This window comes from Rhododendron vialii, chromosome 12a (genome assembly GCF_030253575.1).
Source record: "Rhododendron vialii isolate Sample 1 chromosome 12a, ASM3025357v1".
NCBI classification, from domain to species: Eukaryota; Viridiplantae; Streptophyta; class Magnoliopsida; order Ericales; family Ericaceae; genus Rhododendron; species Rhododendron vialii.
Window position 1 is genome coordinate 9061757 of NC_080568.1, and position 24782 is coordinate 9086538.

At 39.4% G+C, this 24782-nt stretch overlaps 2 protein-coding genes and 1 non-coding gene across 3 annotated transcripts; 1 reads left to right on the top strand and 2 right to left on the bottom strand.

Annotated features, from left to right (window-relative positions):
• Positions 1–1673: 1673 nt before the first annotated feature.
• Positions 1674–7095, bottom strand: LOC131309394 (uncharacterized). Its single transcript, XM_058336040.1, has 4 exons — positions 6108–7095; positions 5554–6019; positions 4148–5514; positions 1674–3679 (listed from the first exon to the last, which is right to left on the bottom strand). The coding sequence occupies exons 1-4, from the start codon at positions 7093–7095 to the stop codon at positions 1674–1676; spliced, it is 4827 nt and encodes a 1608-aa protein (XP_058192023.1).
• LOC131312233 (small nucleolar RNA R71) lies at positions 6608–6714 on the top strand. The gene has a single exon (XR_009195801.1). It is a non-coding gene; the product is annotated as a small nucleolar RNA R71 (small nucleolar RNA).
• An 11634-nt stretch (positions 7096–18729) lies between the features above and the next one.
• LOC131310499 (uncharacterized) lies at positions 18730–19509 on the bottom strand. Its single transcript, XM_058337557.1, has 2 exons — positions 19319–19509; positions 18730–19231 (listed from the first exon to the last, which is right to left on the bottom strand). Exons 1-2 carry the CDS (start codon positions 19355–19357, stop codon positions 18809–18811), a joined length of 462 nt encoding a protein of 153 aa, XP_058193540.1. The 5' UTR covers positions 19358–19509; the 3' UTR covers positions 18730–18808.
• Positions 19510–24782: the final 5273 nt, after the last annotated feature.

Here is a 24782-nt window from a genome sequence, read left to right on the forward strand (position 1 = left end):
AGTATTCCTTTCCTTAAACAATTCTTGCCTTAGGAGTTTGAGTAAAAGCCAATAGCTCGTGTCACCTAATTAGCTGTGCAAGGCCATATGCAGAGAATTACCAAAAATCCTTGCAATCCAAATTTTCTTAAATCAATTCCATCGTAGGAAAATTCCGTGAGCTTGATTTTGGCTTTTGCTCTTTTGAATCTTCTAATTTAAATTGGGTTGAGCCCACTTGAATCAGACTTCATCGCATAAGTCTCGGAAGAAATGTTTTTGCGTGATATATCCCAAAATACCTACAAAACATAAATAAATGATAATACCACATAAATAATTATAAAGTCAAGAATAACAATGCAAGTATGAGCGTCTTTTAAGTACTACATTTTATGCTCATCAAATACCCCCAAACCTACATTTTGCTAGTCCTCGAGCAATAGAAATAAAAGAAAACAAAGAAAATGAAAACAACTACCTAATCCTTTTTCGGAGGAGTCCGATTGCATTTAGCATATGCAACATGCCTTTAAACCCCTAGGTTGCCCTAGTGGACGAGCTATAGTCTCGTGAGGGTTTGCCGTGAATATACCCACAAAATTCTTAACAAGATGACACTCGATTAGAATTCCAAAACATAGTCTATGGCCTCTCAAGTAATAGCGTGAGAATAACACAATTTAGAGGCAAGATATTTCATCCATTAACAAAGTTAAAGAAGTGAACATTCTAATCCGAATTAGCACAAAAACTGTTCCTCCCACATATATCTGGATAGAAAGAAATCACAAGGCATGCGTGTAAAGTGAAAAGTCACACAAAGATGTTCATTAATCTCGAAAACAATACACACACCTTCAATGCCTCAATACTCATCAAAATGCTTATATCAAATTATAGCCCTTCCCTTTATTCATACTTTTTTCTTTTTTTTTTTTTTTTCCTTTTGGGGAAAGGACATTATGCATTTAAATAAGACATCTAACTCATACTGAGGCATCAAGAATATATGTACGGCACTCGAGGTCAATTTCAAATCTAAGTGTGATAGTGCTTGTGCAAAGGCATGTGTACAAGTAATTAATCGCTATCCAAACATAGGTGATACGAACCAGGTAGGTGCCTCTCATCAATGCCTATGTTCACAAGCTTAACTCTATCAATGAATTCATATCAAGACTCCAACTTGGGCAATAATCAAACTAGCACTAATGGAAAACCAACGACATCATCGGAAGTCAAAATCAAGCATCAATAATTTTTTTTTTCAACTTTTACTTTATTTTTCCATTTATTTATTAGAGAAAAAAAAAATAACTATGGAGTCTATGCACAGAATAGACACAAATAATAAGTAAACCCTCCCCCAAACCTAAATATGACAATGTCCTCAATGTCATGAATGCAAATGCTTACAAAATAGACTGTAACATAAAAGTGAAAGAGGATAGGATACACCTGATAAGCGCGATAAGACTGAACTATGCGACTCCTGCAAAAGAAATTATGGGAACACAAGAAAAGAAAAGAAAGCACTAACCAAAAGTAAATAAATTTAGTCAAACCGCTTTTTTTAGCCTACAAAAGTTGAATAATAAAAAATAATAATAATAAGAGAAGATAAAATATTACTATAATCGAGTACTATACAGAAGCATACAAAGATGACTAAAGTTGCGCAGACTAAATGGTCAATCTTGATAAACAGGATCCTCCAAAAGGATTTCCTCTACTTCCGGACTTATCAATTCTATAAACGGTTTCAATCGCTGCCCGTTCACTTTAGACACGGAACCATCTTTAGGATTCTCAATTTCAACTGCCCCATGCGGATAGCTAGTGCGAACGATAAAAGGGCCGGACAATCGAGAACGAAGTTTGCCTGGGAATAAATGCAAACGAGAATTATAAAGAAAGACTTTTTGACCAGAAGTGAAAGATTTTCTTAAAATGTTTTGATCATGAATCCTTTTCATACGCTCCTTGTATGATTTGGCACAGTCATAAGCATCATCCCGAATTTCCTCTAGCTCAAGAAGTTGAAGCTTTCTACGAACACCTGCCTTGTCAAGATCAAAATTGAGTTTTTTGGTAGCCCAATATGCCTTGTGTTCTAGTTCTACAGGTAAGTGACATGCCTTGCCATAGACAAGTCGGTAAGGAGACATTCCAATGGGAGTTTTAAATGCCGTACGGTAAGCCCATAATGCATCATTAAGGCGTAAAGACCAATCTTTCCTATTAGGGTTCACTGTTTTTTCAAGTATATTTTTAATCTCCCTATTAGATATCTCAACTTGACCACTGGTCTGGGGGTGATAAGCAGTTGCAACTTTATGCGTTATGATATATTTTTTCATTAAATGCTCAAATACTCGATTGCAAAAATGCTTACCGCCATCGCTAATAATAGCACGTGGTGTCCCAAAACGAGCAAACACATTATCTTTCAAAAACTGGACCACCACTTTGTGATCATTAGTTTTACATGCAATGGCTTCAATCCACTTAGAAACATAATCAACAGCGACAAGGATATATAAATTACCAAAGGAATTAGGGAATGGACCCATAAAATCAATGCCCCATACATCAAATATCTCTACAATCAGAATTGGGTTAAGAGGCATCATATTTCTCCTTGTAATACGACCTAACTTTTGACAACGCTCACAAGCTATACAGTATGCATGCGAATCTTGAAAAATAGAAGGCCAATAAAATCCACACTGCAAAATTTTTGCAGCCGTCTTTTTAGCACTAAAATGGCCTCCACATGCATAATCATGACAAAAAGAAATGACACTTCGTTGGTCACTTTCAGGAATGCACCTTCTAATAATCTGATCAGGGCAATATTTAAACAAGTATGGATCATCCCAGAAGAAATACTTAACCTTGGATAAAAATTTAGATTTATCATGTTTGGGCCAATGCAAAGGTATCTCTCCAGTTACAAGATAATTTACAATATCTGCAAACCACGGTGAAGATAATTGAGACACATGCATCAATTGTTCATCAGGAAAAGTTTCAGAGATGGGCAATGAATCCTCGGTGAACTCTACAATTAATCTAGACAGATGGTCAGCTACCACATTCTCAGAGCCTTTTTTATCTCGAATCTCAATGTCAAATTCTTGCAGTAACAAAATCCATCGAATTAATCTAGATTTAGCATCTTTTTTAGACAACAGATACTTCAATGCAGCATGATCCGAATAGACTACGACCTTAGAACCCAATAAATAAGCTCTAAACTTATCAAGTGCAAAAACAACTGCTAGTAACTCCTTTTCTGTTGTGGAATAGTTGAGTTGTGCATCGTTTAAAGTTTTACTAGCATAATAAATTACATGAGGAAGCTTATCGACACGTTGTCCTAAAACAGCACCTACTGCGTAATCGGAGGCATCACACATAATTTCAAAAGGGACATTCCAATCGGGAGGTCGAATTATAGGGGCGGAGGTCAGCTCACTTTTTAATCTCTCAAAAGCATGAAAGCACTCCTTGTTGAACACAAAGGGAGCATCTTTGGCCAACAAATTACATAGAGGTTTAGCAATTTTACTAAAGTCTTTAATGAACCTCCTATAAAAGCCCGCATGACCCAAAAATGATCTAATCTCCTTTACAGTACGTGGGGGTGGAAGGTTAGATATCAAATCAATTTTAGCTTTATCCACTTCAATACCTTTTTGCGAGATGATATGCCCTAATACAATTCCTTGCTTAACCATAAAGTGACATTTTTCCCAATTAAGCACAAGACTTTTTTCTTTGCATCGCATTAACACTAGGGTCAAATGGTGTAAGCATTCATCAAAAGAAGATCCAAAAACTGAAAAATCATCCATAAACACTTCCAAAAAACGTTCTACCATGTCAGAAAAAATACTAACCATGCATCGCTGAAAGGTGGCTGGTGCATTGCATAGTCCAAATGGCATGCGGCGGTAGGCAAAAGTACCATAAAGGCATGTGAACGTAGTCTTTTCTTGGTCTTCCGGTGCAATGGGAATTTGATTATAACCAGAATAACCATCAAGAAAGCAATAATACTCATGTCCCGCTAACCTTTCTAACATTTGGTCAATAAACGGTAAAGGAAAATGATCTTTTCGTGTCATGGAATTTAATTTTCGATAGTCTATACAAACACGCCATCCTGTTTGAACACGAGTTGGAACTAATTCATTGTCTTCGTTTTTTACTACCGTCACACCCGATTTCTTAGGAACAACTTGAACAGGACTCACCCAACTGCTATCAGATATTGGATAAATAATGCCAGCATCTAAAAGCTTAAGAATTTCTGCTCTAACTACTTCTTGCATTGCAGGATTTAGACGCCTTTGTGGCTCACGTGAAGTTTTAGCATTTTCCTCTAAATGGATTCTATGCATGACCAATGAAGGACTAACTCCCTTGATATCATTTATGGACCACCCTATTGCTTCCTTGTGCTCTTTTAGGACATTCAACAATTTTTGTTCTTGTGTATCATCTAAATCAGAAGCTATGATTACTGGTAAAGACTCATAAAGGCCAAGGAATTTGTATTTAAGAGTGTTTGGCAAAGGTTTGAGTTCTAACTTAGGTGGCTCCACTATAGATGGAAGTGCTGGTGATGTAGACAGCGAAAGAGGGTTCACTTTTGGTTGCCATTCATCGATGCTCATTAACGGGGCATTGTCTAATAATGCATTAACCTGCTCAATTGATTCATCTATGTCAAATTCACACCCAAAATGTGCTAGGCAAGCTTCTAAGGGATCCTCATAACTTGACTGAACAAAAGTATTTTCAACCAAAGTGTCTATCATACAAACTGCACTAACCTCATCTTCATCTAATGGTTGCTTACTTGTATTAAAAATATTTAGCTCCACAGTCATATTACCAAATGATAATTTCATTACGCCATTTCTACAATTGATTAAAGCATTAGATGTGGCCAAGAAAGGACGCCCTAAAATAACAGGAATTTGCCCATTAGAGTGTTGGACAGGCTGAGTGTCAAGGACTATGAAGTCCACAGGAAAATAGAATTTGTCAACCTTAATTAGAACATCCTCAATGACTCCTCTAGGAATTTTGACAGATCTATCAGCTAATTGGAGTGTTACTTGTGTGGGTTTTAACTCTCCTAAACCTAATTGTGAGTACACTGAGTAAGGTAATAAATTGACACTCGCCCCCAAATCTAACAAAGCCTGATCGATATGATGGTTACCTATAACGCAAGAAATTGTTGGACAACCAGGGTCTTTATATTTTATTGGAATTTTGCATTGGATAATGGAGCTAACCTGTTCAGTTAAAAATGCCTTCTTTGGAACATTTGTCTTCCTTTTTATAGTGACTAGATCTTTCAAAAATTTAGCGTACGAGGGCACTTGTTGAATGGCATCTAAAAATGGAATATTGATTTGTACTTGCTTAAACACTTCTAGAATGTCTCCAAATTGTGCGCCTTTCTTAGGAGCTACTAGTCGATGAGGATAAGGAGCTTTAGGGACAAAGTTCCTAACAGGTGGCTCTATTATAAGTGGTGGAGAACTAGACTCTTGAACTTTAGTAGGATCAACATGATTCTCTTCTTTTTCAGCTTCAGCTAATTCCTCTGTTGGCATACTAACTTTATTATCAACTTCTTTCCCAGATCTAAGGGTAATGATTGATTGAACATGGTGTTGCTCGTTTGAAGGAGTAGAGGTGGTGCCTATAGAAAACTGCCCTTTTGGATTCACTAGAGTTTGACTCGGAAACTTCCCTTTCTCTTTCTCTGCAAGTTGACTAGCTAATTGACCCATTTGATTTTCAAGTTTAGCAATGGCTTGAGCGTGCAAGTGAGTTGAATTTTCAATTTTAGCATCATTTTTTTCAATTTTAGCCATGATTGCTTTAAGGGTGTCCTCTAAGGATGATTGTTGCTGTGGTGCAACAGATTGGAAGTTCGGTTGAGACACGGGAGTTGGAGCATAAAAAGGCTGAGATTGAGTAGGATATGACTGTGTAGGAGGACGAAAACCTGGGGGAGATTGATTTTGTGAATGAAAAGGTTGCCCACCTATATTTGCAGTAGGTTGGTTCTGACGCCATGAAAGGTTGGTTCTGACGCCATGAAAAGTTTGGATGATTTCGCCAATTTTGGTTGTATGTTTCCGAAAAAGGACTAGCAAATGATTTTCCATAATTATTGAGCGCGTTCGCTTGTTCAACATAGCTGTCAGAGTATCCAATAATGGAAGGACATGTTTGTGTTGTATGCACATGACTACTGCAAAGAGAACACACCTCACTTTGAACTTGATTGGCTGACTCCATAGTTCTACTTAAAGCTAGAACCTCAACCTTTCGAGTAAGATTATCCAATTTTATTCTCATATCAGAATCCTCTTTCACTTCATATACTCCCCCTCTCTTAGATGTAGAAGATTGTTTGTCTCTGTGAGAAGTAAAATCCCATTGTTGAGAGCTCTCAGACAAATTTTCAAGAAATTCATAAGCTGCATCGCCCCTAAGATTTAGAAAACCACCCTCGTTCATTGACTCAAGCATATTGCGGTTAGACTGAGTTAAACCATTATAAAAAAATTGAACTAGTCTCCATGTTTCAAAACCATGAGGGGGGCACTTTAAAATAAGATCTTTAAATCTCTCCCAACTCTCATAAAATTTTTCATGTTCTTCTTGACAAAAATCAGTAATCTCCCTCCTTAGAGTAGTTGTTCTTGACATTGAAAAGAATTTTGAAAGAAACTTTTTAACGAGGATGTCCCATGAAGTGATTGAGCCAGAGGGTAGAGAATTTAACCATGCCTTTGCTTTGTCTTTCAGTGAAAAGGGAAAAAGGCGCAATTTAACAGACTCCTCAGAAAAATTTTGAAACCTAAAGGTAGCACAAATTTCAAGAAAGTCTTTAACATGCATGTATGGATCCTCTCGTTCAATCCCATGAAATTGAGGAAGAAGTTGTATTATGTGATGTTTCAGCTCAAAATGTGTCGCATTTGTCGTGGGTAACACAATACAAGAAGGAGGATTTGTGGTTACGGGTGAGAACAACTCTCTTAAAGGTTTTGTATCTTCTGCAACTTCCGCCATTTTTAATTGAGTATGTTCCACTCTTTGAATGTTTAAGCTGCGTCTAAAGGTTCTCTCAATTTCTGGATCAAGAGGTATTAATTCTAAGTTTTTCGAACGACAACCAAACATAAACTTTCGAATGAAAGCAAATAAGGGAACAACAAAAACAAAAAAAAAAATACTTCTTTTTTTTTTTGGGAATAACAGTTCAAGACTTAAGAAGACAGAATGTTAATCTACTTATCAAAATGAAAAACTAGGCAGCCGACTTGTCAAAAGCATGCACTAACACGACACGAGGTAAATTATCAGTAGATAACTGTGGGCAGAATGATGCGGATAAATAAAAACGAATAAATAACAAAAGTAAATTAAGACTCTAATAACTAACCTGTGACTTATTGCTTCTTGCTCCAACCACCGCGTGCCAAGAAATTACAGTGGTTCCAAAAGTTCTCACAATCAAACACCTGTAGCTTTAGTTGATCTTACTTACTGCTACAATAATGCCAAGTCACACATAAACTTAAACAAAGGTGAAACAAGGAAATAAAAGAGGTTCAAATGAAACAGATTAAGCTAAACTAGTAGAAGAGTAAAATCAATTCAAATTAATCTCTAGATTTCCTTAAAAAAAAATAATTAAGTCCCCGGCAACGGCGCCAAAAACTTGATGTGAAATTTTAATGTACTCGCAAGCGCACGAATCGTACCGAAGTATAGTACTGCAAGAGCGAGGTCGAACCCACAGGGACTTATGATTTTTATAGGAAAACTAAATAATTTTAAAATGATCCAACCCTAACCTAGTTGACAAAAGTTGTGATTGATTTTTAAACTAAAAGTGAAAAGTAAAAACAATAAACTAAATTATCAAAGACGAGGAAACTGACATTTCTTTTTAATCAAAGGAGAAAATACTAGGGTTTCGGAATCCACACCCATTAACTAGTATCATTATATATTCATGATCATTGACTTTACCCAAACTTTCTTCATGATAATCTGAAAGCTAATTCTGTTACCATGGAAAATATCATCGTGAAAATTCATCAAGAAGTCTAATGTTTGTTCCTCTCCGCTCACAAGTATAAAACCGAATCATTAATTGTATCCGCTTTTAACAAATCACAATAAATATCCAGTTTTATAGTTAACAATGAAAATCTAGCGTTCAATGTTAAAGACAATTCCAAATCATGAGAAAAACATGATTGAACTCATATCCAGAATCTATCCCTAACAATTGATTTGGAGTAAGAACAATTTAATCAAAATCAAACCAAATAATCGGGTAAAATCAAATCTCATGAACATATAAATAATAGTCATTAATAGGGCTTCATCCTCAACCCTAGTTTAAAGGTTTAGCCGCTTATGGAGTACGAACACATATTCATATAATAAAAGAACTCCATAATAAGCTTACGAAAAATATGTAAAGAGTTTTCCTAGCCTTCTTTCTTCGTCGCTGCTGCTCGAGATATGCCGTGATGGTGCGGCTGATGCGTGGTGCTTCTGTTCCTCGAAGAAGTGTCCTCACCCAACCCTCCTTTTGTTTGCTATTAATAAAGCCAAGACTTCCTTTTGAAATGTAATTCCCCTTCCATCAATCTTTCGTTAAATCGGTAAATACCGATTATATAGTATTCCTTTCCTTAAACAATTCTTGCCTTAGGAGTTTGAGTAAAAGCCAATAGCTCGTGTCACCCAATTAGCTGTGCAAGGCCATATGCAGAGAATTACCAAAAATCCTTGCAATCCAAATCTTCTTAAATCAATTCCATCGTAGGAAAATTCCGTGAGCTTGATTTTGGCTTTTGCTCTTTTGAATCTTCTAATTTAAATTGGGTTGAGCCCACTTGAATCAGACTTCATCGCATAAGTCTCGGAAGAAATGTTTTTGCGTGATATATCCCAAAATACCTACAAAACATAAATAAATGATAATACCACATAAATAATTATAAAGTCAAGAATAACAATGCAAGTATGAGCGTCTTTTAAGTACTACATTTTATGCTCATCACATGCAGCCAAGGCAGAGGATGACGGCCAAGCATCGAGCTATTGAGCTCGGCATCGATGTCAAGGGAGAAGGTCCATCGATGCCGAGCCCCTTAGTGGTCCAATACCTTAACCATCTCAGCATCGATGGGATGTATTGTGTTACATCGATGCCGAGCCCCATAGTAGAGCACTCTAAGGCCGTTGCCATTGATGCCGAGGGGCTTAGAGGTGGATTTTCTGAGCATCTTGGGAATATTCCAGGCGCGGATCCCCGGAGTATAAAAGCTTGTGACATCATTTTGTACAAACAAGTAGCATAGATTCAATAGTACAATTTTCTAGATCTAGGATTAGATTTCATTGCAATTCAAATTGTTCTTGTTGTTCTTCATTTTTCCAGCACTCATCTTTTAATTTCCTGCCTTAATTAGTTTAGTTTTGTTATCATTGCCTTTATTAAAGTTGTTGCTACTCTTCCGATCTATCATAATCTCAAATTTTCTTCTAGTCTTGTTATTTCATTATGCTAAGTAGATTTTCACTTGCTCTTATCTCTCTAGATATGGGTGAGTAGTTTACCAAGGTTAGGTCATGGGGTGATTAGCACCTCATGGCTAAAGTAGAATTGCGCTTTTCACCATAAAGTTTAAATCTTTGGATTCGATCATTGATGTGGGGTTCGAATTTATTTGTCAAATCGCTAAGGTGTTAATTTTCTTGATCATGTGTAGGTAGGAGCATCGCCTACCTACCACACATGATACTTGGGGCTCTGACGCACGAGGCATTTGCTAAATAGATTTTAGAGCTAGCTTGGTGATCGAGCCATTCTATTTTTCGATTCGGGAACCTTAATTGTGTATCATGAATTGCGTATATGGGTGAGAAATGCAGTTTTAATTTGAGTCGTGGGTGTTAATAATTCCTAGACCTAACCTGTCTTTTATCTTAGTTTATTAGCTTTTCAGTTTAGCCCCTTTTAATTTTCACTACGCACGTAAAACCAAGTTGGCTGTCTAAAAGCCGAAAGCCCTTACTTGCATCAACAAATCCGACCAAACCATATAATTATTCCCTTGGGTACGATCCCGGATTTTCGGATTATCATGCTTCAATTGACGTATTAGGCCCTACGCTTGGGGCGTTATTCTTTACATCGGAGCGAACGAAGCAATTGTACTGTTATAGTGTCATGCCTTTTGGATTGAAGAATGCAAGGGCAACATATCAAAGATTGGCAACGATTATGTTCAGAAAATTGCTCGGCAAGACTATGGAGGTTTACATAGACGACATGGTGGTAAAAAGTAAAACTAGACAAGGCCATATAGCAAATTTGAAAGAGGCTTTTGAAATCTTGAGGAAATACAAACTGAAGCTCAACGCTTCGAAATGTGCATTTGGAGTCGGTTCTGGAAGTTCTTGGGTCACCTTGTAACCATAAAAGGGATTGAGGCAAACCCTGACCAAATAACGGCCTTACGAAGTTTGCAGAGTCCTAAGACAACTAACGAAGTCCAAAGGCTAACTGGGATGGCAGCGGCCCTCAATAGATTCATCAGCCGGTCAAGTGACAAGTGCAGACCCTTTTTCCAATTGTTAAAAAAAAGGGAAGGATTTGAATGGGGAGCAGAGTGCGAGCAGGCCTTCCAGGACCTAAAGAAATATTTGCCCCCCCCCTCCCTCCCTCCCTTCCTTTTTTCAACTTCGGAGCCAGGTGAGTCCTTAGTTTTGTACTTAATCGTTTCTGAGCATGCTGTGAGTGCAGTCCTGATAAGAAATAAGGAATCCAAGCAAATCCCTGTCTATTATGTGAGCAAAATGTTATTAGATGCAAAAACGAGATATCTGGCCCTCGAGAAATTAGTCCTGGCGTTAAGAATAATAACTAGAAAACTGCTACATTATTTCCAGAGCCATAAAGTTGTAGTCTATACTGAGTTCCCATTGAAATCACTGCTACGAAAAACAGACTTCTCGGGAAGGATCTTAACTTGGTCCGTTGAGTTGAGCCAATATGATATCGATTATCAGCCGCGCACAACAATCAAAGGGCAAGTGTTGACTAATTTTGTGGTAGAATTCTCTCCCACAGTAGCACCTATGCCTCCTACGAGAAAGGAGCAGGAAACAGAACCACCAGTAAAGAAGAAACAGGCCCCAGCCGAACAAGATCCTCTGGAATGGAAGCTGTTTGTTGATGGGTCAGCTTGTAACACTGGATCAGGAATCGGGATTGTGCTTTTACCCCCTGAAGGGTCAATGTTGGAACTATCTGTTCAGCTGGGGTTCAATGCATCAAATAACGTGGCGGAGTACGAGGCACTTTTAGCTGACTTGAGAAGTGCAAAAACCCTAAAAGCAGAACGGGTTAGGGTATATTGTGATTCACAGCTTGTAGTCCATCAGCTGTTCGGGCAACAGGAAACCCGGAGCGAAAAGATGGCAGCCTACGTGCAGGCAGCCAAAGACCTGCTTGATACCTTCGAAAGGGTATATATTGAACAGATAAGTTCTAGAAAAAATGCTCATGCAGATTCATTAGCTTGGTTTGCTGCAGCTGTACCAATTGAATTTAAAAGGAAGGTGGCAGTAGAGTATCTGAGTGAGCCGATCATTGGGAGAATTGTGGACTTGGTCTTGGACGTGAAACAAGTACCAAGTTGGATGGACCCAATCGTGGAGTTTTTACGAGACGAAATACTTCCTTCTGGCAAAAAGGAGGCTCATAAGATAAAGACCAAATCTGCTAGGTTTTGGCTGTCCCCAGAAAGAAAATTGTATAGGAAGTCTTTTACAGGTCCCTATTTGCTTTGTGTGCATCCTGAGATGGTGCAAAAATTCCTCCACGAAATTCATGAGGGAACCTGTGGAAGCCATGCTGGGGGCAGATTCATAGCCCACCGAGCAATTACCCAAGGTTATTGGTGGCCACACATGCAAGAAGATGCCAAGGTTTATGTGAAAATCTGTGAGAAGTGTCAGAAATTCTCACCAATGATTCGGACACCAGCAGAAGACTTGGTGCCATTGACAAGTCCTTGGCCATTTGCCCAATGGGGTATGGACATCGTGGGTCCACTCCACAAAGCAACTGGCAATAGGAAATTTCTGTTGGTGGCAACAAATTATTTCACTAAGTGGATCGAGGCAGAACCATTGGCTAAGATCACTGAACCTATGATAGAAAGGTTCGTATAGAAAAGTATTATTACTCGATTTGGGGTCCCTTATTCATTGATTACAGATAATGGGTCCCAGTTTCAGAAAAAGTTTAAAGCATTATGTGCCTAGTATGGAATAAGGAACTACTATTCAACCCCAGCCTACCCTCAAAGTAATGGGCAGGCAGAAGCTTCCAACAAAACCATTCTTGATGAGATCAAGAAGAGATTGGATAAAGCAAAAGGGAAGTGGCCTGATGAGTTGCCACTAGTTTTATAGGCACACCGAACAACGCCTAGGAGGTCTACAGGAGAGACCCCCTATTCATTAGCATATGGAATGGAGGCCGTTATTCCATTTGAAGTAGGTCTACCGACCAACAGGACCATTTTGGTTGAAAGTAGAGGTAATGATAGAGCCCTGGAGATTGAATTAGATCTTGCCGAGGAACGACGAGAGCGGGCCCTGGTTCATTTGGCCTCATACCAAGAGCAGCTAATGAAAAGCTACAACAAGAATGCCCACCCAAGAGAGTTTGGTATTGGAGACCTCGTGCTTCGAAAGGTGCTCGACAATACTAAGGTGGCCAATGAGGGTAAGTTAGGAGCCAATTGGGAAGGCCCATATCGAGTCACTAAAATCGTGGGCATTGGGGCTTATCGATTGGCCGACCTGGACGGGAACCCGGTGCCTAGGCCTTGGAATGTCCATAATTTGTGAAAGTTCTTTTTTTGAATAGATTCAAGTATATTTTTTAGGATGCACATCGTGATTGTGTGAGGGTTACGAACAAAACTCTCTTATGTTTTATTCTTTATTAGTTGCAAAGGGTACGAGTAACGCCCCCTTGAGTTTTGACTTATCAATTCCAATTTTGAATAATGGAACATTTTTCTTTTTTAGCAAATTTTTATTCTGGTTCCTAGAATATGAAGTATGGCACTCATTTTTTAAAACCTTCCTTCATATTGGGGAGCAGAGAGTGGGCCCATACGTTTTCTTTGCATATGTACGAGATATGTAGTTGATTGCCTAAAGTATGAGTGAACTCAGGCATATATCCAAGTATGTGAAACTTGGAAAGCATACATGAATATGCATAAGACAACTAGGTACGTGCAAACTTAGCTGATTATCCAAGTACGAATTAACTTGGGATGCATACAAGAACATGCAGACATAATTCAAGTACGAAATACTTGGCATACATATAATAAACATGTGAATACATTTGGGCACCAAACTAAGTATGAATAAACTTAGAATTAACGGATTGTCTAAATACGAAAAATTTAGACATACGATATGTCCAAGAATGAACTAGCTTGGGGCTGCATACGAATACATGCATAAGTACGAGAAACTTAACCAAGTACGAAACACTTAGCTAAATATGCACCTTGGAAAGAAACGGAATGTAAAGCTAGGAAGGGCCAAACAAAACAGTATTCAGGCCATACAGGGCCACAAAAAGTCAAAACATCTATGTTAAAACAAGTTTGTTTTCATAACTTGTGCCACGCAGGGCCAGTTCAACTATTTGAACGACTAGGATTGTCTGTCAAAAGGAGGAGATTGTACTTATTCATCTTCAGTAAGATCTTGAACGGTTGCAAGAGAAGCTGATGCAGTAATATCCTCCGTAGCAGTATCTTCCCCAGGAGGACCACCACTGGCTTCCTTCTGGCCAGGGTTGGTCACGTCATCACCTGGTTCGACATCAGCGGCAGGTTGTTCGGATGTACAAGCATCTTGCTCCCTATCTTCCTCCTCAGCAATGTATTCCTCAAGCGTAGCAGCTGAACTTGGTAAGTCAATGTTGGTCCAGAGAGGTGACGATTCAGGTACCCCAGCTTTTGCAAGACACGCTGTCCATGAGGCAACCCATACCTGATCTTGTATCCCAGGCATTTGATTCTTGTAGCTTTCCGTAGCTACTTTAATCCCTTCATTGTAACCCCGCTCAAATGCAGCTTAGGCTTCGTTCTGACTTGTCTCTAATTCCTTCAAGGATTGGTTCAAGCTGTCCTCAACCCCTTTAAGCTTGTTTTTCAGCCCATCTACTATCCCCAGGGCTTGGTTCCTCTCCCTTTCAAGCCTAATGATAGTGCGTTGAAGTTTGATGTTTTCACTCACAAGCTTGACACGTTGGGGTTCGGACTGGCCGAGCTTCTGGGCCATTGCCACCATCTTTTGCATTACCTGAAACATCCAAATAGTCAACACAAACACAAAAGGATATGGTTTAAAGCAAGAAAATTTACCTTGGCATTATGGGACATGAATGAACTCAGAAGGTTGTTAGGAGAGCATGCCACTTCTTTTTGCATATCTCTCGGCAGTAGGAAGGCTTGGGACAGAGCAAGAGCAGTCCCTTCAGATTCTACACTGTCTTAAGCAGTGACAGTTCGATTTCCGTGAGTAAATGAAGGAGCCTATATAGGAGCTGAAGATGATGAGGATTGAGGGGGCCTTTCCTGTGATGCCTCCACTCGCTGGCGTTTGTCTCGGTGGTAGGCCTCAATTTCTTCTGAGAAGAACCCTGGAGGAGCATCAGTCTGGGTTTGGGCACGGCGACCATGACCTTGAGAGCCACTTTGGCTCTGAGCAACATTACGACCCCGACTGGCTCCGGGAAGAGTAAGAAGGCTCCCCAGGTTGATTGGCTGGTCCATCTCTGGAGGAGAAGGGGTGTAGCCGTTAGATGTGGAACTGGAAGCTTCTTCGGCAAGAGGAATCGGCTCGTTAGGAATTGGTGGTGTTTGAGAACGCCTTTTTTCTTGCTCAGGGAACGGCCTTGATGGACCAGCTAAGACAGGATTGTCGGCTGCACGTGTACGCCGATCAATGAAACCACCATACGAAGCTTTATAACTGAGAAGTATTTAAGCTGCTCTTGCTCGGCCCGAGAGGTATGTCCCTTCCCTGTTGAAAGCAAGTGCACGCCTGATATCCGTTACATGGACCTGTGGGGTTATGATGTTATGGCCTTGATTGATGTTCGGAGCTGTAACATACACAATGCACAATAAGTAAAAGCATGAAAAAGCTTTGACTAAGGAATAAAAACACATGGATCAGGAGGAAAGCACTTAAGTGGGCTCCCGAATATGTGAGGAGCATGAAAACCAATCACTTGGCTGTCCTCATCTCTGGGTTCGAAGTTGCTCGTAACAATCATAAAATCATCGTCATCCCCTCGAGCAGAATCAGAGAGTTCGAGGACAAGTTTCTTTCTAGAATCCCTACTTTTTAAATAATATGTGAGGGCGTCCCCGGTTCTGGAGATGCTGTATAAGTGGTGGATGTCATATAAACCCAGAGAAGTCCCTAACATTTGATTTAGGGCATTTATACCCATAACCACACGGAAGAAGTTGGCTGAAACCTGCATTGGGGAGAGCCTATAGTAGGCCAAGACCTGACGAAGCAGGGAAGCCAAAGGAAACCTAACTCCGCCCTCGACGATGGCAATTACAGGAATATGAAGAGTGTCAAAATCAAAACTTTCACGGATGGCATCCTCATGTGCCAAAGTAGTAGCCACGTCATCAGGAATCTCGTAGCGAGATCTAAAACTGGACATGGTCTGAGGAGTGTTACAATGCCTCCGAAACCTCCCTATGACCGAAAAAACTTGGGTTCTTAAGAAAAGGGGGGACGAAGAAACCCTAAAAACGATTGTAGCAATCCTAAATCATTGAAGGAAATGGAGCAAAGAGTGACTTACGAATTAGTGGATGGAATCCCTAAAGTAGAAAAGAAGAAGCCTCAAGATGGTGAACAGAGCTCCAATGGCGGGTATGCTCGAACTTTCTTTCTGCAGAGGGAGTCTAAGAAGAAGATGGGGTTTTTGATTTTGAAAATGGGACGAAAACCCAAAAATACCCTAATAAGTGGGGTGGCGTATGTGAAACGTCACCCAGCTGCCGTTTGGGTGTACCGTTCCCCAAAAGGCATCCATCCACATTTAATGAAAGCAATACAATGAACGCCACGTGTAAAGCTTAAGGCTAAAAAGCCTGTCCAGCCCGAGTGAAGAGATGTTTTTGTCTTGGCTAAATGATGAAAATTGCACCAAATTTATGAAATAAGGTGCAGGAACAGAATAAATCTGCTCGGTAATAAAGAGCTTTACTCATCATTTGAGTAAAACATAACGAGTAAAGCTGGGGAGCAATTGTAGGGAGGTATTTTCCCGAACAGGTCCAAGGAAGGCTCGAACATGTTGTAAAAGGGAGTCATCGTGTTATACAGTGTTCGGCAATATGGACCAGTGACATGAGAAGTCATTGGTCCAGGAAGGTTGTACGGGATCTAGGTCCGGTTAACATGAGAAGTTATTGGTTCAGGAGACTAATAAAAGATTAGTGACATGAGAAGTCATTAGTCCAAGTAGCTTGTTCGGCAATGAGAAGGCCGAACAGAAGGAGAGCTCCTAAGAAGGTAGTGGTCCAAATAAATGATAAAGGACCAGTTACATGTGAAGTGACTGGTCCAGGCAGTCTGTTCGGCGATGAGACAGCCGAACAAGGAAAGAAATCCAATCAGATGTTGGAGTAAAAGGAACACTCTGGAAAGGTCCAGAGACAGTGAATTCCGTTAAGGAATGAGATCCCGAGAATGTATGATCTGGAAAAGATACTCAACGGAAATGGGATGTTCGGCTTGTTATGGAAAAGAGTCCTACAAGGATTAAAGTAATGAACTGATAAGGGAACGAGAATCCAAGATATCCTGGGTTTCCTATAAGAGGTAGGAAACCTAGGGCAACACGGATACTTGGGCAGCAAGCATCCATGAATCTATAAATATAAGATAAACCTAGAGGTAAAAGGTACGCAATACATTGCACTCATACGTTACCTCCTATTGATATTCAGGGTTTATTGCCAGTACATGATACTAACTTAGGCATCTGTAGGGGGATGAAAACGAGTGATGCTTCGGGTCAACCTGGAGTGCAATGGCTTATTCGTGCCTCTTCACCGGAACCCTAATTCGTCGTCGGAACCCTAATCTGCAAGATAGACAAAGGGTGAGCGCACATCTGCCTCTCGTGGCAAAGGCCCTTCGATGCCAAAGTTAGTATCACGTACTGGTCAATAAACCCTAATTATCAGTAGGTGAATAGTATGAATGCCAATTATTGCGTACCTTTTACCTCCAGGTTTACCTCGTATTTATAGATTCACGGATGCTTGTTGCCCAAGTATCCCTGTTCCCCTAGGATTCCTATCTCGTATAGGAACCCAGGATCTCTTGGATTCTCGTGCCATTATCGGTGTTGTTAGTTTAACCCTCCCAGGACTCTTTTCCATGGTTATCCAAACATCCCCATTCACCTCGGGTGTCTTTCACTGACCCTATATACTCGGGATCTTATTTTCTTACGGAATAACACCGTTCTGGAACCTTCTAGAGCGTTCCTGCCGCTTCAACATTTAAGGCTGCCTTTCCTATAGTACACTACCTGTTCGAGTATCTCATTGCCGAACAGATTGCCTGGTCCTGTGACCTCACATGCAACTGGTCCTTATCATCATATTTGGACAAATGACTTCACGTCTTTTATCCTTACAATTGCCGAACAGACTACATGGACCAATGACTTCTCATGTCGCTGGTCCATATCACCGTTCACCGCCCTACCCGGTGGTACTACTTGTCGTATGAAGTACGTGCTTCCGTACATCACGTGTTCGGCAACTAACTGTACCTGTTCGGGAATACCTCCTTACAGCATCGGAGGGTCTTTGCCACGAGAGGCAAAGGTGCGCTCACTCCTTGTCTGTTTTGCAGATTAGGGTTCTGACGACGAACTAGGGTTCCGGTCAAGAGGCACGAGAAGTCGTTATAACCTAGTGCTGATCAAAGCACTACTTGAATTTGTCCACCTACAATCAGCAGGGTATATTATCCATGCACAAGTATCCCAGGTCTTATATTCCTATGCCTCAACTGATTTGAATCGTCATGTGCTATTATTTGGATCGCAAAAGGTAAAAGGCTCTTGGAAGCCATGACAGCCCTGCCGAGAGAACAGTCCAAATGTTATAACAAAAATGATGTCAAAAAACACAGAAGCGAAGATGAAATGGTTAATCCTGATATATAAAAATGTATGAACCATGCCTCTTCAATTACAACAATCAATAAAAAGTATCGTCACATGCCTAGAAAAGGGTCAGTTTTTGCGCAGGGAAAAAATGCCAAATGCCAAGTTGATAATGGTTTCATCATTAGAGTTCATTTGGAGAGCACAGTCTTGTTTAAAGCATCATTTTTTTCATTCTGCTTTCTGGGAGTGAAAGATTATCTGGTTTTCGACGCCATGGGGAAGGGTAAAGAGAGAGTAGAGAGAGACAGGGGAACTATTCATGGTTTGTTCTCTAATATTTGTTCATATGCTACTGACTGAAGAGATTAGTGGGTATGTAAATCTCTCTCTCTCTCTCTCTCTCTCTCTCTCTCTCTTTTGGAGTAGTTTCTAAAGCCAAAAAGAAAAAGAAAAAAAAGGTCAACAGCTACATCAAAACCAATTCCCTCATTTTTATTAGTTGGCTAGTTGGTTTAAGTGAAGACTAGCTGACCGAAACAAACAAATTCCAGATGACATATGTGGATCCTTGTTAAGATGACCAAAATGCACTTCATCCATGACCGAAACTTGGAGATTTCTTTCATTAGGATCTTTGTACGTGATTTTTGCCTTGGGGGACAAACGTTGAAATTGCATCAACTCTTTCAAAATCATCAATCCACCATCAGAAACCTTAATTGGATGTGGCTTCATAACCATGATCTCCAATTTTGGGGATGTGGCTAACAGAAGCTTCATAAAGTGTAATTCAACTGTTGTGCCAAATACAAGATGCATCTCCACCTCTTGAAGATGTTTTAGACAGAACTTTGAGCTGGCCAATTTCTCTTCACATGCTTTCACAGCAGCTTCCTCACTGTCGCTGGTTGAATTTGCCTATGGAAGACAATGGATTAAGAGTTTCTAGATCTCAAAAATATGTTACTTATAAGAATGGCAAACGGAAATATTCGAGATACTCACCTCAATTGTTAATTTCTGTAATTTTGGGTTGTTGGTCATCGTCCGCCAAATTATTTGAAAAATAGCTACTACCCCAAGGTAAACACTAGATAACTCTAGAGCATTAAGGTGCCTTAACGTAGGAAGCCTCTTTTTTAAACAACAGCCTGCAACCAATAACTTAATGAAACAACACAAGTGAGATCACATAAACTATTGTTCTAGAGTTAGCTACTACCCCAAGGTAAACACTAGATAACTCTAGAGCATTAAAGTGCCTTAACGTAGGAAGCCACTTTTTTAAACAACAACCTGCAACCAATAACTTAATGAAACAACACAAGTGAGATCACAGAAACTATTGTTCTAGAGTTAATAAAACGTGTGGAGGTATTTGACAGTAATAGTTCCAAAGGGGTGGGTAGCATTGGAAAATACCAATTTCAACTAAAAGTTGGAAAATATCAATTTTAACCAAAAGTTGGAAAATATAGCTAGATGGACAAAATCATATACCACACCTAAGGGCCTAAAGTACCCAGATAAACAATAAACAGCTCAAACAACCTAAAAGCCTAAGATTACTTGTTATTGGTGCTATGTATGGGAATCATGGAGGCTTCAGAGGTTCCTACCCCTTGTGTTGCCTTAAAAAACGGTGATTGCAATGTCAGTAGTTATGAAAACCTTGAAAAAAACAAAATGAAAAAGAAGAAGAAAATGGGGTTTGTGACTTTTGTAGATGGGATTGTGCATGGTTTGCAACCAGACGCGTTGATGATGGTAGTGCCTGCACTTGCTTTGCCTTCACACTCGGCATGGGGAACATTTCTAGATTGTTTGTCATTTCATTTTGGTTGGAAGGGAGGATTGGTGTCAAAGGAAAAAGGTAGAAGTGTTATTGGTTGTCGCAAATGAGTTCTAAGCTAAGTCACATAACTCGTACTCGTGTGCGAGTGCTTGAAAGCTTCTTTAAAACACATTTCAACTTAAAATTTATGAGAGCAAAGATTTGAGAGCTCGAGCGCAAAAATTTCACTATCGAGTGTTAAACCACCTTAAGTGAATCTAATGGCTTTACTTAAGTGAAATAATAGTAATAGTAACATTTATAGTACCACATCCCCATGGTGTATATTTATTTAAGATGTCACATCCCCATTACTGATTTCTTTTCTTGAACTTTCTTGAAGTGCTTTCTTGAATTTGTTGTAGTATGCTAACTCACAAGTGTTTTATCAACCGGAGGGAAAACATGGAAAAAGCATTGACACCCGTCTAAGATCAGAACTTTTTGTAAGCACTAAACAATTAATCACAAGGTGGACTTTTTTATTTTCCTGCTTCTAATTTCTTGATAGCTTTGTGTTGGGGAGTTTCCTATACAGATTGCCTTTGGGTAGTGTGTAAAATCAAAGGAGTCGATTACCCCAGCTACTTTCTGCCAGAATCTAGTCGATCACTGTGAGCCCAACCTCTAATTGAGCTTACAGTGATCGACTAGGTTCTGGCATAGTTCTGAATACCATTTCGGACAGAGTACCGATTTTTCTACTAATATGGTACGTATCGGTACCGGTCAGGTACCGGGTACCGTTTTGGATTTACCACAACTACAATATATATAATAATTATATATAATTATAATTCAAAAAAATCCCCCATATCATACAATTCATCATAAAATATCTCTAGTCCTACATTGCTTAGTTACAAAACTCTTTTCCACTTTAAATGACTTTGCACACTAGTGAACTTGTGAATGAGAACCCAATAAGAGGTCTCGCGCGCTCAGAAAAATGTGCCGGGGCCGAAGACAATTTGGAAAAATTGATTCGGAAACCAATTAACCGGGTGCGCGTCACGGGTTACTCGCGCGAGGGGGAGTGCAAATCCCGGATTTGAGCCTCGCGCACGTAATATGTTTAAGCCCACGTTTTGCTAAAATTCTGGAAAACATTTTTTTATTTTAGATAACCTAAAGAAAAAAATCTGAAACGTTTTTTTTTTCTTTTTTTGACCAAAAATGATAACATGACCCGAAAAAAAAAAAAAAAAAAAAACTATGCAAAATCTCGGCCGGAATTTCCGGTACGCCGGTACCGGCCGGTATTTTCCGAGATGACCGGTATCGGCCGGTATTGACCGGTATTTGGTCCGGAACGGTATTGGGGAGTTAGGGTACTGGCTTCTCTAAAATCCGGTACGTACTGGCCGGTACGGTACGGTACGGGATTAATAACATTGGGTTCTGGGCAAAAAGTAGGTGGGGGTAATCGACCCTTTGATTTTGCACACTAACTAGAGACAGTCTGTATAGGAAACTGTCCAATACGAAGCTATCAAGAAATTAGAAGCGGAAAAAAAAATGTGTCCACCTAGTAATCAGTTGACTAGTGCTTATGAAAAGTTTTTGATCTTGGACGAGTGTCAAGGCCTTCTCCATCCTTTCCCTCCGGTCGATAAAACACGTGATTTGCCATACTACAACAAATTCAAGAAAGCAGTAATGGGAATATGAAATCTTAAATAAATATACAACAGCATGGGGATGTGGTACTATAAATGCCATTACTATTTTTTCACTTGAGGAAAGTCATTAGATTCTTCACTTACGGTGGTTTATTTAAAATATGTTTGTGAGTCTTTTGCAAAAACATCAGCTTAATCAGATACTTGCAAGTGTTTTGTCCAATCTTTCAATTCGTCATTCAGAACTTAGGATCGTGGAATATGCATGAATGAATTTTGAATAAAGTTACACAATTAAATGCAGTAATTACAATTATTTGAATTGAGCTGATTTTTTTTTGGAAAATTGCTTAAAATTTTATTTCAAAATTATTGAATGACTCAAATCATCTGTAGAACTTTGAAATGGGCCCCACATATTGATATCGGCACTACTTAATTGTGCACAACCGTTCGGTATTCATAGTTGAGTTCATTCGTTACTCTCCTTTCTAAAAAAAAAATGCTACCCGTCACATGAAATTATCGCTCCTCCAAAACGGTGCTGTTTGGTGCCCATTTCACCGCCTAGGCCTTTACTCTTGGCCCCTATTTGGTGCGCTCCTATTGATGATTTTTTTTAATGATTTTGTGGAGCCCATTTCGGGTCCCAAAAAAATTATGCAAACCGCAAGTTATTCTTAAAATATTTTTTTATGGATTCCTAAAAAAAGTTAGCTCAATTCGATATTCGTAAGGGTTTTTTGCCGCATTGGTAGGGGCCCTACAAATTCTGAAACACCCTACAAATTCTGAAACAGCCCTTACCAATATCAAATTGAGAAAAAAATTTCAGGAACCCATAAAAAATATTTTAAGAATAACTTGCAATTTGAATCATCTTTGTAGGACCTATAATGAACCCCGCAAAAATTTTTAAAAAATCAAATTTTCAGAAGGTTTCAAACAGGGCCTGCACTCCTATTGATGATTTTTTCTTATGATTTTGTGCTAACAACTACCTCTAGATATCCTATTGTCGCAACAAATCCATTTATCAAACACATGCACAAAGCAAAAGTGCACAAAGTGAAGGTGGGAAACTAAATTCCTAAAGTATTTCAGGATTACTTACCAATTCCTCTGGGTTTTTGGTGAGACAGAGCAGACATTTGTTGAATCTATATATCTACTCATTGTTTTTCTTTAGGAAAAGAATGAAAAGTAAGGCTCCGTTCATTTCGACGTAAAATATTTTACGATGTAAAAAGTTTTCTTGTAAAATAATTTTGGAACAAATAACTTTTGTGTAAAATATTTTCCAGATAAAAATGACTTAGAGAAATTTGAGAGGAAAACATTTTCATCCATGTAAGACAAAACGTTTTACTTATGAAAAAATATTTTACATTGTTTTTCCCAACCAAACAAAGAAAAATGAGTAACTTCGAAACAAACGGAGCCTGAGAGTTCGAAACTGACGATCGAGAATAATTGCTATGAAAGAAGAGGATTGTATGCAAAAATGGAGGATTTGTATCATGAAACAAGGGAGTACAACTTGATTTTTGCTTGATAGAAAGGTGGCTAGACTCATCCTCTATTTATACTACTTCATGGATGGTTCTAGTCCACTGATTTTTCTACAATATATTACTTATGTTCTATTGATATGTCTGTTTTCCCAGCTTTAAAAATCTCATTTGTTCGCCTTTTTGTTTCTTTTTTGGATGGGCCTGATCACTCTCTTATCACACGAGATATATTATTTATGCAAAGAGAATCTTTTTCACGGTCCGTCATGAATATTTGTTTACAACGCTAATCGCGGTCCTCCAAAAATATTTTGGACGGTCTAGATGTTAATGGAACTTTTCCGGGTTTCTTGGAAAAATTTCATTTAAGTTCCGGACCGTCCAAAGTCGAAACAGACGACCGAGATCGCGCGGAGCCGTGAATAAGTTCTTCATGGCGTGTGTTTGTGTTAGCCTAAAACCGACCAAAGGTTGCTGAAGGAAAATTGGCCCCCGGGGTGCTGACCTTCCTTTATCGCAAACTTTGTGACTTTGCTGATTCCTGTAGCAAAATTCATAAATAATTCCCGTTATTTTGAACGTGTTTTAAGAACTGGTGGCTTACCAAAGGGTTTAAGGTGAGCTATCTAGTTGACAAACTCTCATCAATGGAGGGAGGAGGCGGTTGAGGGCGCTTTTCTAGTACATGCATTTGCTATTCTTGCAATTACTTTTTTTTTTTTTTGGGCACTACGCTAAGGATTGAATTTACACGGTGAAGTCGGGTTACGAATCTGCGCTGATGTTCAAGGCAAATGGTTTAGTCGGGCAGAAAAGGCTATTGGAGAATGCAGCAACATAGAGGAGATGTGAGTTTTGTGGCAAAGTGTTTGGTCTCTTCTAGTTCGGGACAAGATCAAGCATTTTATTAGGAAATGTCTTCGTAATATTGTGCCGATTGAAGATGTCTTTAATAAGAGCAAAATTTGTTCAGATTTTAGCTGTCCAGTTTCTAAGGAGGATAAAATGGTATGGTAGTACATATGCTTGCTCGATGCCCTTTTGCCGAACTTGTATGGTGCTCCACTTCAATTGGCTATGAGATCTATTCCAGGAGATACCATGGTTAATTAAGTGGTGGTCTAAGGGGCTGTTTGATAAAACTGAAAACTGAAACTGAAAGCTGAAAAATTAAGTACTGAAAGCTGAAAGCTGAAATTTTTAAGCGGAAAGGCTGTTTGATAAATATATTAAGTACTGAATAAAACAAATGATAAATTAATTTTGTTCCAATTTTCTTTTAATTTACTAACAGTCATAATATACTTATGGTAATGGTGGCGGAGTGGTGGAGGTGGTGGCGGCGATGGTGGTGGTGATGGTGGTGGAGTGGTAGAGGTGGTAGAGTGGGGGTGGTGGTGGTACATGGGAGTGGTGGTGGTGGTGGTGTAGTGGTGGTGGAGTGGCGATGGTGGTGGAGTGGTGGTGTAGTGATGGTATTGGTGGTCGAGTGGTGATGA